The sequence below is a fragment of the Artibeus jamaicensis genome, unplaced genomic scaffold, assembly GCF_021234435.1.
Source record: "Artibeus jamaicensis isolate MK-2021 breed Jamaican fruit bat unplaced genomic scaffold, CSHL_Jam_final contig_1015, whole genome shotgun sequence".
In the NCBI taxonomy this organism is placed as follows: Eukaryota; Metazoa; Chordata; class Mammalia; order Chiroptera; family Phyllostomidae; genus Artibeus; species Artibeus jamaicensis.
In genome coordinates, this window is record NW_026521194.1 from 10,336,560 (window position 1) to 10,348,781 (window position 12,222).

At 47.1% G+C, this 12,222-nt stretch overlaps 1 protein-coding gene across 1 annotated transcript in view; it reads right to left on the reverse strand.

Moving 5' to 3' along the window:
• Window positions 1-3,283: 3,283 nt before the first annotated feature.
• The window catches only part of SMARCAL1 (SWI/SNF related, matrix associated, actin dependent regulator of chromatin, subfamily a like 1), a 50,801-nt gene continuing 41,862 nt past the window's right edge, over window positions 3,284-12,222 (reverse strand). Inside the window, exons 14-18 of the mRNA XM_037132279.2 lie at window positions 10,978-11,080; window positions 9,324-9,506; window positions 8,063-8,163; window positions 7,109-7,205; window positions 3,284-4,524 (exon numbers count right to left, since the gene is read on the reverse strand). Coding sequence (XP_036988174.2) covers window positions 4,285-4,524; window positions 7,109-7,205; window positions 8,063-8,163; window positions 9,324-9,506; window positions 10,978-11,080 — 724 coding nt within the window. The 3' untranslated portion in view covers window positions 3,284-4,284. The remainder of the gene's footprint in view (window positions 4,525-7,108; window positions 7,206-8,062; window positions 8,164-9,323; window positions 9,507-10,977; window positions 11,081-12,222) is intronic.

Sequence of the window (12,222 nt, forward strand, 5' to 3'; positions counted from 1 at the left end):
GCGCGGTTTTAGAAAAACGAACGGAAGTGGTGCGTATGAGGCCCAGCTAGGCTCTGAACTCTATGGTCCGGTGGTTTCTTCGATCGCGAGGCCGGCTGGGTTGTGTGGCGGGGAGTCTGTCCTCCAGGTGTACTGTGATTAACAAATCGTAGCAACAGAGTATAGTGCTTAAATCTTATGACTCCAAATCGTATTTTTTCCCCCTACATCATATCTTTTAAAAGCGGCAGGACCTGTGCAGGAAAACCGGCACAATGGTAACTAAACACCAAAGCTCCACTCCAATGCACCATACTACCATAAGATGTTAAGAGTCTATTTGAAAAACACAATAACCCAAGGTCACTGCAAGTCAGTTCCGTGAGGCAAGGCCTATGTGTCTGCCTCTGCATCGCAGGACTGTGCAGAGAGCCTTGCACGTCTGTTTTAATGGATGCTTGTTGAAAGTGGAAATGGTATCTTGAGTTGTGTGATGGTGAGATGGGTGTGTAAAGGGTTTGTCTGGGTCAATCCACTTCTGCCAGAACTAAAAAAGGCTGTACCAGGGGTGTCCAGCCTTTTGGCGTCTCTGAGCCACACTGGAAGAAGAGTTGTCTTGGGCCAGATGTTAAATACACAAACACTTCTAAAAGCTGATGAGGGGGGAAAAAAGGTTTTAAGTAAATTTACAATTTTGTTGGGTAGCATTCGTAGCCATCCTGAGTGGCATGCAGCTGTGCGGACCCCAGGTTGAACACCTGTATGAGATAATTAACTCATACTGGAAACCGAGGCCCCCAGGGAGGTCAGATGACTTGCTCAATATCATACAGCTAATAAATGACTTCCAGACAAGTGCTCTTTCAACCACATCACACAATGCAAGCTGTTTCTTCAGCTGCAAAGTGAGGATTTCATTCCATACCCCTTGTTGGGTCCTTTGGAGGATGAAATAACTGTGATGAAGTGCCAAGTGGGCATTTCTAAGTGATGGTTGTTATTATTAAGATGATGATAAGACCTGATTTCATTATCTCTTGGTGCCTTTTCCTCTTCTGCCACACCCAGGGGACTAAGATCTGCCTCCTGGTTTCCCTTAAAAATATGCCCATCACTTTTCCCCTTAATCTCTTTAAGGGGAACAAAATGAACCTATTACAGTCACAGTTATTGCTATCTGAGGGTCCCCCAAGGGAGTGGGATGTGCTCAAGTTCTCTCAGTTGCATCACAGTCTTCATTGACCCTTTTCTGCTTTAGGGTGAAGAATAGCAAAGGGCCCAAGGAGCAAGTCTCACCTTCCCCAGTAGAGGAACACATTGCACTTAGGGAATATTTGAAAACCTTTCCACCCAAATTATGCCATGCTCCCAGAAAAACTATACATTAAAACAAAAATGTATACACATGGGTGCAAAAATGGGCTAGTAGAAGTTGTGTTAAAATACAAACACTCTAATGCTCCAGTCTGTGCCCCCAAGGCCAAGCAGTGGAGTTCACTCGCTCTGGTCAGTGGGGGAGCCTAGCCAGCCTCACACTAGGGCAGCCCAAGTGGAGGGGCACTCTCCTGGGCTGGCTCTCGAGTTTAGTTCAGATCACCATTTAGAACATGTACCACCTCCCCACACCCATCCTCTGCAAGAGTAAGAATGCAGTAGAGTGGCTGAAAATGTAATAGTTTATAATGGGAGGAAACTGTTCACGTTCAGGGAGATTTTGCCAAAACTAAACAATTCTCTTTAAATAGCATTTTTTTGTTTGTTGCATTTTTACCTTTCTTTAAATGATAAAGCATAATATGTGGAAAATGTTGCACATTTTCTTCCATCTTTGATAATAAAATAGCTACACAAAAATTCACCAATTTGGTAAGTTTTGTTTTTTTAATGCATGCTGACATGACAACTGTCACAATACAATCTAACAAAATTGTTTTGAGTAGAGATAAAGACAACTAAACACTACTGGAGCCATCTTATGGAAAAAAAAAACAAACTTTGGAAAAAACCAAATGAACTTCTTGGCCAACCCAATATTTTATCCCCCCAAAGGTGGATTAAAAACAGAGGAAGAGTATCTGGTACTCAGTGAACTCTATTCAATGGACTGGAGGTGGAGTGGTGAGTGTGAGCAGGTACCGCAAAATCACATAACTGTTGGCCGTTGTAATTCCCAAAAGACTGTGACTCACAGGCTTCTCAGTGCTTTCTGCTATGATCAGGAGTCCGTTTCCTTCACAGAGCCCCCACAGGAAAACCCAAGACCAAAGGAAACACGTGCATGAGACTGCTCCAGTGAAAGCCCTTGAAGCTTCCCAGTCATTTTTTTAAAATGTTTTATTTATTTATCTTTAGAGAGGAAGGGAGGGAGAGAAACACCAATGTGTGGTTACCTCTAGTACACCCCCAGCTGGGGACCCAGCCAGCAACCCAGGCATGTGCCCTGAGCAGGAATCCAACCAGCAACCCCCTGGTTTGCAGGTAGGCACTCAATCCACTGAGCCACACCAGCCAAGGCCCTGGCCAATTTTTTTTACCTTGTAATCCTGAACTTGGTAAGAAGTGAGAAGGTGGGGTAAAAAATATTAGACTTTCTGCCCTCGTTTCAGTTTTTTCGCCTAAAAAGAGCTTCATAAAGCATCAAGGTTCCAGTAGACAAGAATGCAGATGAGGTAAAATCCAAAGCCAGAGGCGAGAAGACGGCACCTCCAGCTCTGACTCCCAGCTCAATGTGTGACCTAGAAAAAGGCTTGTGCAAAGCTAAGAAGGGAAAGACGTGATCAATTCAAGCACCAGCGGATCAAGGCTAACAGCATCTTCCTGCCACCACGCCCTGGAGGCAGATGTTAACCAGTGTCACTCAGGGAATAAGACTCCGCTTAAAAGCCCCTGTGAGGAGGCAGAGATGGTGCCAGTGGACCTGGGGGACACCTTTAGTAAACACTTTAATGGGACAATTGACGGCCGTGACAGAAGGGGAATGAGATGGGCCCACTGTTTCTTCATTCCAGCTGACATTTCTAGAAAACACCATGGCTGTTGGGGTGGGTGTGTCTGGGTTGAGCTGCGAAGTGCAAAAAAAAGGAGTTAGTGCAAAAATTCTTTCTTAAACCCAAAGGTGTTCGGTCTCTGTATAAATAAATCCAAGTGTCTTTTACAAAATCACACAGAAATGATCGGATGGCTGCCAATAAATTTCAGAGGTACGTTTCTGGTGGGGTACCTGCAAACATGTAGGACTACATGGTATAAATAAATTGGCTTTGGAGGACCTCAGGGACAAGAAGAAGACAGGTAGGCAGAGAAAGAAAATTTTAGTGGTTTTATGTTTAAACGACAGTATTTTGAACCTAGTGGGTTAAATAAAATATTGACTTGATCCCTCTTTATTTTCTGAAATACTCTTAGAGAATGAAACTCACATTCGTGGCTTATGTTACACTGGACGGTGCTGCACTGGACCAGGGGTGGGCAAACTACAGTCTGTAGGCCAAACCCTGTCCGCTACCCACTCTGCAGGGCCTGTGAGCTCCGTACAGTTTTTACATGTTTATGTGACTGAAAATAAGTCTGGGTGGGGGAAAGTGGCGATGGGAAAATGGAGACAACGGTATTTGAACAATTAAAAAATGATAAAAATAAAAATAAAAAAGAGTAATAATTTGTGACACATGAAAATCAAATTTCAGGGCCCAGAGTTTTATTGGAAAAGAGCTGTAATCACTTGTTTCTGGGTTGTCTATGGTTATTTTGCAGTACAGAGGCAGAGCTGAGTTGTTCCAATGGAGATGTCTTGGCCATAAGGTCAAAAATATTTAATACCAGGCTATATCCAGGAAAAGCTCATCAACCCCTGCTCTGATCCCTTCCCTCCTTACTTTACTTTTCTTCCCAGGATGTATAACAATCGCCTTTCCCATGATACGACAACCTGTGCAGAGGCACACTTTTCCTCTCCTGTTCAGTGCCTGGCACATATTTGGTGCTTTATATTTGTTGACTCTATCAATTTTAAAAATTCACATTGAGGCATTTTGTAGGAAGCATCTCACCATTTAAAGAATATAAATTACCACTACTACAACCCACTGTCTCTATTTCTCCACCAGGGAAGCTGAGGTTAATTAAGACCCAAACAAATCCACGCATTGTAAGGTTGGAGAGGAAATGCTGACCCTTGGCCCAGGAACTCGCTGTGATTACAGAGAGGCCGGCCCCCTGTCATGGCGAGAAGAGCACAAGCTTTAAAAATAAAATGTCCGTTTTATTTTAATGAATTCCATGATTTTTAAATACTTCTTTGCCCCTCTATAGGGGAGAGGTAAAGCTGTCCCAGTTATCGAAAAATTCAAATCTCCTTTTCCTCACTGGGCTGTCTGTCAATGTGCTTTCGTCCAGCGCGTCTCCGAGGTCCTGGGAACCACTTCCAGATGCTCCCGAAGCACTTCCTGGGTCAAAGGCCTCTGCTGCCTCCAGGAGCTCCTTATCACTTCTGTCCTCCTCAAAGGACTTCTGGAAAAGGTCATAGATCTTCTGCTGCGTTGGGTCCTGCATCAGAGAAAGAAAAGGAAAGATAAGAGACCCCAGGCTGACTCCGGCCACTGTTGCTGGTGAGAGAACACACAGGTGGGGGCCTCATGTTTCAGGCTGGCAGGCGCTGGGTCACGGAGTGCAGACCCACTCAGCAAACTACTCATCACTAAAGCAGCCTCTCTGCCTCAGTGTCTGACATCTTCTCTTCTGCTTGTTGGGTAAAGAGAAAAAAAGGAGAAATGATTGTCCTGTCAAATGAGACACGATATTGCCCTGGCTGGTGTGGTTCAGCAGAGTGAGTGCCAGCCTGAGAACCAAAGGGTCTCTAGTTCGATTCCCAGTCAGGGCACATGCCTGTGTTGCAGGCCAGGTCCCCAGCTGGGGGCGTGTGAGAGACAACCACACATTGATGTTTTTCTCACTTTCTCCTTCCCTCCCCTTTGTCTAAAAATAAATAAATAAAATCTTTAAAAAAATGGGACATGGTATTAAAGACCATTAAGGTCAGCCCCACACTGTGCATGTGTCCCCTCTGGGATCTCATCCCCCTACATCTGAACTGCAAGGTCGAGGAAAAGCCACACATGAGGCAGCCTGTTCTAGGTAGAAATACCTGTTGGTGTGCATTCAATTGTGATGATGGTAACGCTACGTGCTCCTCAGAGCAGGCAAGATCCAGGTCAGATTGGTAATTCCCCTCCCTTCTTAGTGAGACAGGCTGGCTCCCGGCCTCTGTGGCTGGCGAGCTCACACACAGGTGGGGGCCTCACGGGTCATGCTGGCCGGTGCTGCGGGATGGCGAGCGCAGGCCCGCTCAGTAAATCACTCTTTGCTTTTGTCTCCGACACAGGAGGCAACATTTTGTTAGCCTAGTGGTGAAATTTTCAGCCCTAGTTTAATAAAAAAAATTAATTGACAATGAAAATTAATTTTCACTGACAGTGAAAATATTGATCACATCTGTACTTTAGGCAGCGATTCTAAACTAATTCAGAGTAAATGAGGGTAAGACCTGATGAATACATGGGCTTATATTTATAAGCAAACTTATTCTCAATGGCTGAGAATCCTTGAAAAATAAGGCTTTCTTTCACAGGGAATAGAATAGCAAGGGCTCCATTACAATACTTACCATTAACTGAATTAGAGAATTCTTGAAAAAGCTTAAAAATTAGGTGGTTTTAAAATTGATGTATTAATTATTTATATCTAAAAGGATAATTTATACTCTATTTTTAAAATATGGTCTCTGAGCATACATATCCTATGAGTACACTTGAAGAAAGGATTTACAGGAGTTGCTAAGGAAATGAAGTAAAGATCAGGTCCTCAGACTCTTAAGCCTCAGGGTCACCTACGAGAATTTGTCGCTATAGCTCAGCTTCTGATGCTCAGCAGTTCCACAGGAAAAAGATGGCATCTCGGTTTCCCGATGAGGCCTGTAAGGCCGCCTGCCTACGTCAGGCTCAGACCTCTCTCTAGGTTCTCTCGTTAGAACAATTCTCTCAGGAGTCGCTGTCCAGCGGGCAGCACCTCCCGAGTCCTCCCCTTCCGTGTCACCACCGGAGTGAGTGGAGCACTAGTTCCTGCTCCTCCTGCCCCCTCTTGGAGCTGTGCTGAAGTGGAGGAGGCGGAGCCGAGGCAGCCCTCCGGCGGGAGTGCTAGGCCAGGGCAGGCTGGCTGGGCCCAGCCATCCTCTCCGGGGGCCGATGGCGCCCTCGCAGCACCCGTGAGGCCCGCCTGGCTAAGGGAGGACGCTCGCTGGCCTCCTACTCTCCTAGACGACAAGGGGGCTGCAACAGAAGGAATGCTGGGACAGGCTGGGAAGTGGCTGCCTTTGGCTGTCTGCACAAGGCCAGTGACTGTGGGCAAGACCCATTGTCCTGTGTGCCTCAGTTCACCCCTCTACAAAATGGGAGACGCCGAGAATAAAAGGCAATGACTGAGGGGAAATGAGGTGTATAAAGCAATACTTCATTTGGAATACTCCTTGTTCCATGCTGGGGATGTTCAGGTGGTACCCGGCTATGTGGTGTTGCTATATGCTTTTTAAAAATTTTTTTTATTTATTTATCCTTTTTAGAAGGGAATGTAAGGGAAGGAGAGGAGAGAAATATCAGTGTATGGTTGCCTCTGGTGCATTCCCTGCTGGGAACTGGCTCCTGCTGGGAACTGGCCTGCAACCCAGGCATGTGCCCTGATGGGGAATCGAACCGCAATCTTTTGGTTCGCAGGCCCGTGCTCATTGCTATACACTTTTTACAATGACTCAACGGAATTCTCAACGGGGAGAATTCTGCCGGTTTCTAATGACCTGATGAAAGGGGCAGCATTTGCAAGCCCTGGTTTTATGAGAATCTCTTTAGAGAAGGTCCGAAGCAGGAAGAGTTGGGGCCATCACCTGTGCATAAAGGATGCACACATGGACTGACCTGAGAAGGCCTGCAGGCCATCGTATTCACCGCGCCCCCCCCCCCCCCCCCCGGGCCAGAGGAGGTCCCAGGAGGGACTCATACCCTCCCGCTCAGGCCCCCAAGGCTGGCTGGCCGCTTAGTGCCTCCTTCGGCCCCAGGGGCAAGGAGCCCTGTGCTGCTGTTACCTTGTAGATGTAATCAGTGGCTTCTGTCATTTCTGAAAAACTGGCCTCAGAAACCCCAGCTTCACCCAGAACTTTGATCTTCTCTTGGATCAGGGGCCTGTTGGGGAGAAATGAGTTTCAGTGGATCCATCCTGCACAGAGCTGCAGACTGATTAAAATGAGGCCGCCAATTCCGGGCTCATATCATGAGGCCCAAAATTCTTTCTACTGGAAGACGTGTAGGAAATAAGTACTGCCTCACTGCAACAAAATTTTAAACGTGGTGCTGTTCTGAGCTGCTCAATTAACCCGCTAAACCAAGAGAAGGAGGCAGGGATGACCTGCACACACTGCAGAGGTAAGATCCCTTGGTCACAAGGCTGGACACAGAGGAGTAGTAGACACTGAGCTCATCAAGAAATCAAGAAACTTAGTACCAGGAAGAGGAAATGGGACTGGGAGCAAGCATTGGGGGTTTTTTGGCTTAGGTAACCGGCGTGTACCCCCAGCTGTGTTAATGAAGCACCACATGGCCCAGGGTGAGCCACTCAGCCCCAGCGGTCCCACAGCTGTAAGATGGGATCCCAAAGTACATCACAAAGGGGCTGTTCCCCCTTGTGGGGGCCTTCTACCCTTTGTATAAGGGCACAAAATGGGCTGTTCCCTGTCTTGGCAAGTGCTTCTGCAGCTGGACACTGAGGTTTTTTTTACAAATTCAATCTACATTTCATCACAATCGGTTCTTTTCCTTTGTCTCAGGCAGTGGCGACAAAGCCACACCCCCTTATTCCTGCTTGATTTCCCTGTGCACCCCAAAGGCCCCACTGAATGCTGCGAAGGAGCCGAAGGAGCCAGACGTGGTCCTGAGGAACGTGGGAGGAAGCCCATAGCAAAAGCAGAAGCCCTTAGGTAGCAAAGGAAATACATCACCAGTGTCCACCCTTGCTCAACCCCAACTGCCTGGACCGGCCGTACCAAAGGTAGTCGTCAGCTGTGCCTCTCGCCACCAGGTAGTGGATGCTCACGGAGCTCGACTGTCCAATGCGGTGCACCCGGTCCTCAGCCTGCATCAGCACCTGCAAGGCCAAGGGATCAGGGTCTACGTGGGCAAGGCCGAAGCAGCTCCGCCTACCAGGCCAGCAGCCCCTGGCTCCCAGGTCCCCCAACTCCTCTTCCTCAAAGGACTTCACTGCTGTGTCTCACGGTGGATGGCCTACACGCCTCTGCCTACAAATGATGTGTCATCTGACAAAAGGCAGACCCAAACGAAACACTGGTTGGGGAACTGACTCTGCAGCTGCCTAGCTGTGGACGGCCTTTTGGTGCTGCTCGGGGTGTAGGCACTGTGAACGGGGAGCGAACTTCGTCTCGGCCATCAGGCAGCTGTGAGGAAGGGACAACGAAGGAGACCTGGCACATTCCCTTCTTCTCCCCGAAAAAAACACCCGGTTACCTCCTACTTAAATCAACATCTGCTCCAAAGGGAGAGGCCACGTGGGATAGGGGGCAGTGTGCCTTTTCATAGGGTGGAAGCTCTACAAGGAATAATGGAAACCAAGGGTGCTGTTCCCACTGTAAAATGCATCCCACACTGAAGCCCACCGCCTATGTGTGGCCAGTGAGAGCCACACTACGTGAGAACATGGGAGGGTAAATCAGCTCTTCCTGGGGCCCAGGAGAAGAGTTGATGAATGCAAACAAATGTCTTCCCTCTGCTGTCACAGCCCTCAGCTGAGCAGATAAGGCCAGTAGGTACGATGCCCATGTCCGGGGAGCACTCCCAGCGGTTGCCCTGTTGTGGCCCCAGTGGCTGAAGCAGCTCATAGTGGCGGGAATCAGAGGGGCAGGGTGGAAAGCCAGAGACCCCGGAAGTGCCTGGGACTGCCACGTGCTCCTCTGTGGTGACAGCTATGCACTTCTCTGTGCCCCAACTTCCTCACAGAGAGATGACTTCTAAGATTCCTTCTAGCCTTCTAACACTTCAACTTTCCCATTGATAAGATGGAGTCGATACTTCTACCAGGAGGCTGTCGTGAAGATCTAACTGGTAGCCAATAGATGTGTGAGACTGCCAAGTGGAAAGTAAACGTGTTTCTGGGGACTAGGGGAAATGGAGGCAGAGGCGACTGGCCCTGGGAACAACTCACAGACACCTTGTCTTCCCGACCGACCCTAGCCCCTTCCTCCCCACAGCTGTGGGCTTGCCCGGGGACTTCAAGTCTTCTGCATCCCTTACCCCTGGATTCCAGAACAGCTCGGCGAATACCACCAGGTCGGCCGAGGAGAAGGTGAGGCCCATGTTGGCAGCGGTGATGGACAGCACGGCCACGGCATGCCCCTTGGACAGTTGGAACTGCTGGCACAGGTGGTCTCGATCAGCCGAGGAGGTGGAGCCATCGATGCGGATGTGCTGCACCCGCTGTGGGGACAGGGAGGGAGTGGGTGGGGCTGCTTCCCCATTCTCCAGGGGCCCAGTGACCGCCACCAAGTTAAGAGCCATGGATCTACATCATTATTTTTCATGGCTGAATAGACTATTATCTATCAGTACACCTACTGATGAACATCTAGGTTTCTAATTATTCAATATTGATAACAACAGCACTAGTATTCTTGTACATAAACCTTTCTAACTGGTCTGGTTATTTCCTTAGAATAAATTCCCAGAAGAGGAGTTTGGCAAAATTAGCATGAAGAAATTGCAAGAAAAATGTGTAAAAGAACCATGATTTAACCACTGTGTATGTGTGTGACAGAACGGACCCATTTTTCAGACAATTTGAACCAGTTCTTTACTTTGTAATTTATTTTCATGCTTAGAAAGGCATTGCCACCCAGTGATCAGCTGTATGTTTGCCTGTATTTTCTTCTAATACTTGACGGTTTCAAAGAACTTCGATTCACCAGGCTTTTAATATAGTAAATAGTGGCCCTGGCTGGTGTAGCTCAGTGGATTGAGTGCGGGCCTGGGAACCAAGCAACCACGGTTCGATTCCCAGTCAGGGCACATGCCTGGGTTGCAGGCCAGTTCTCTCCCTCTCTCCTTCCTTTCCCCTCTAAAGATAAATAAATAAAATCTTTAAAAATATATATATAATAAATAGTGAAGTAAAGTTTCCTTCAAGTCCCCCTCACCCCAAGTTACCCAAACTTTGTTTGTTGAGTGAACTGGTTTGTAACTGTTCCCTGATCACATATTTGTTTTTAACTTACACTAACGGGCCACCTGTTCTGCTCCACACGCCTGGCCCCAGTTCTCGGCCGGCGCAGCTGAGTTTCACTGCAGGTTTTACTGCGTGGAGGGCCAGTCTGCCAGCGCCGCTCTCCTTTAGAAAATGGTATTAAACGGTCTCTCTACTGCCTATAGTTTGAGACATTCTTTGAGATAACAGTATAAAGTTTTCTTAAACACCTAATTGGAATTTTTCTAAAAACTGAATTAAATTTACCAATTAACTTGGGAAGGACAGGCGCTTTCACACTTTTAGCCTTACACAGAGGAGCACGGCCAAAGTATCTGCAATTCCTCCTTAGTTCCTACATTTTTTTTTTTGGTGAGACTAATATTAGGTACTTTATGGCTTTTGTCACTGTCTATCTTTTCCCCATTACATTAAATAATTAGGTATAGCTGGTACAATAAAAAAGAAATTGATTTTAGTATATTTATTTGGAATCCAGGCACCCTACTAAACTCATGTATTCTAACAGTTTTCCAATGAATTGTCTTGCAGTTCTTGAAAATAAAAAGGCTCTGATTTTCCCAGGGATTATAGCTTTTAATTCTATTGGCCGAATTCCTGTATCGCATCGACAAAATTTAAACTGGGTGGATTAATGATCCACCTCTAAAATTTTCAGAAAAAGTCTGGGATTCCAAAGGAGCTGACCTTTTTCTCAAGCGCCTCGGTGACTGCGTCCAGAACCACCTTGTGGTGTGCGAACACTAGGAACTTCTCTCGTCCGCTTTCCAGAAGGTCCAGGATATACTCACTGCATTTGACAACGACAAAGCAAATCAAACATATGCTCATCCAGATGAGGTCCATTACTGAAAAGTGACTGCACCTGCAGCAGACACCTTTGGGGTACCTGCCCTGCCCAGCCCATTCTCTCCCTTCTCTGGGAGCTCTCTGCACCCCCTTTCCCTCAGGCCAGGCCACTGGAATAGAAGCAAAATCGGGAGCTGTGGAAATAAGCCACCCTCTGCCATGTGCAAAAAGAGTTCTTCCATACTTTTTAGTCATCTCCCATGTACAAATAAAGTATCCTTATGTTTTATGGATCTCTGATCTGCTACTGAAACATTTTTATTACCTGGGATCATGAAGATAATTAACAGTTAGCACTTGGGCTGCTACCATCATTATAACATGCTTTCGATACAAATTAAAGTGTCTGTAGATCTGAAAATGCCTCGGCAGGGGATGAAGGGATTCTTGACAGTAATCAAATTTCTGGAAGTGTAGTGTTAAGACCTAAGTGATAACACTGAAGGGGATGTCAGGGACAGCGCTCCAGCTCCCTCCCGCATTAGGTGGCTGCCTGCAGGGCCAGCGGGTAAGTGGGTGGTCAGAGAATTCTCTCCTGAGGGAAAGGGATAGAACGTGAAGGACGTTATTCGCTTGGTCTTTATTTTCCCTTTAACTTACTTCTCTATGCACTGTTTCTCCACTTCCCACCCTTATCTTTAGCAGTGGCCTTAGAGGAAGGCAGCTACCCTGAGAGAGCTTGGCAGGGAAGAGTCACCCAGCCGGCATACTCGGGAGGTGTCCCCAGGACTAGTGTCTTGCAGAGGGGAGGGTTCACAATCCCAGCACAGGTCACTGCTCCTGCAGGGCAGCAGGAAGGTGAGCTTCTGGGGACAGAAGGAGCCTCTGCTATGCCTGAGGCCATCCTCACACATAAATCTCAAAGGTTCCTGTTATAAGCAGGTGGTAGGAAGGTACGTGGACTTGTCCTCTAAACATGTAAAAGTCATTTTCAAACAACAGCATGGCTAGCCAGGGTGTGGATTTGAGTTCAATTTGTGAATTGTTGGTACTAAAAATAATCAACTTTAATTAGTTTGAGAGATATAAAATTTGCCACGATGTAAGCAAAAAATGTTTATTGCTACAGCTTAAAAAGCCACA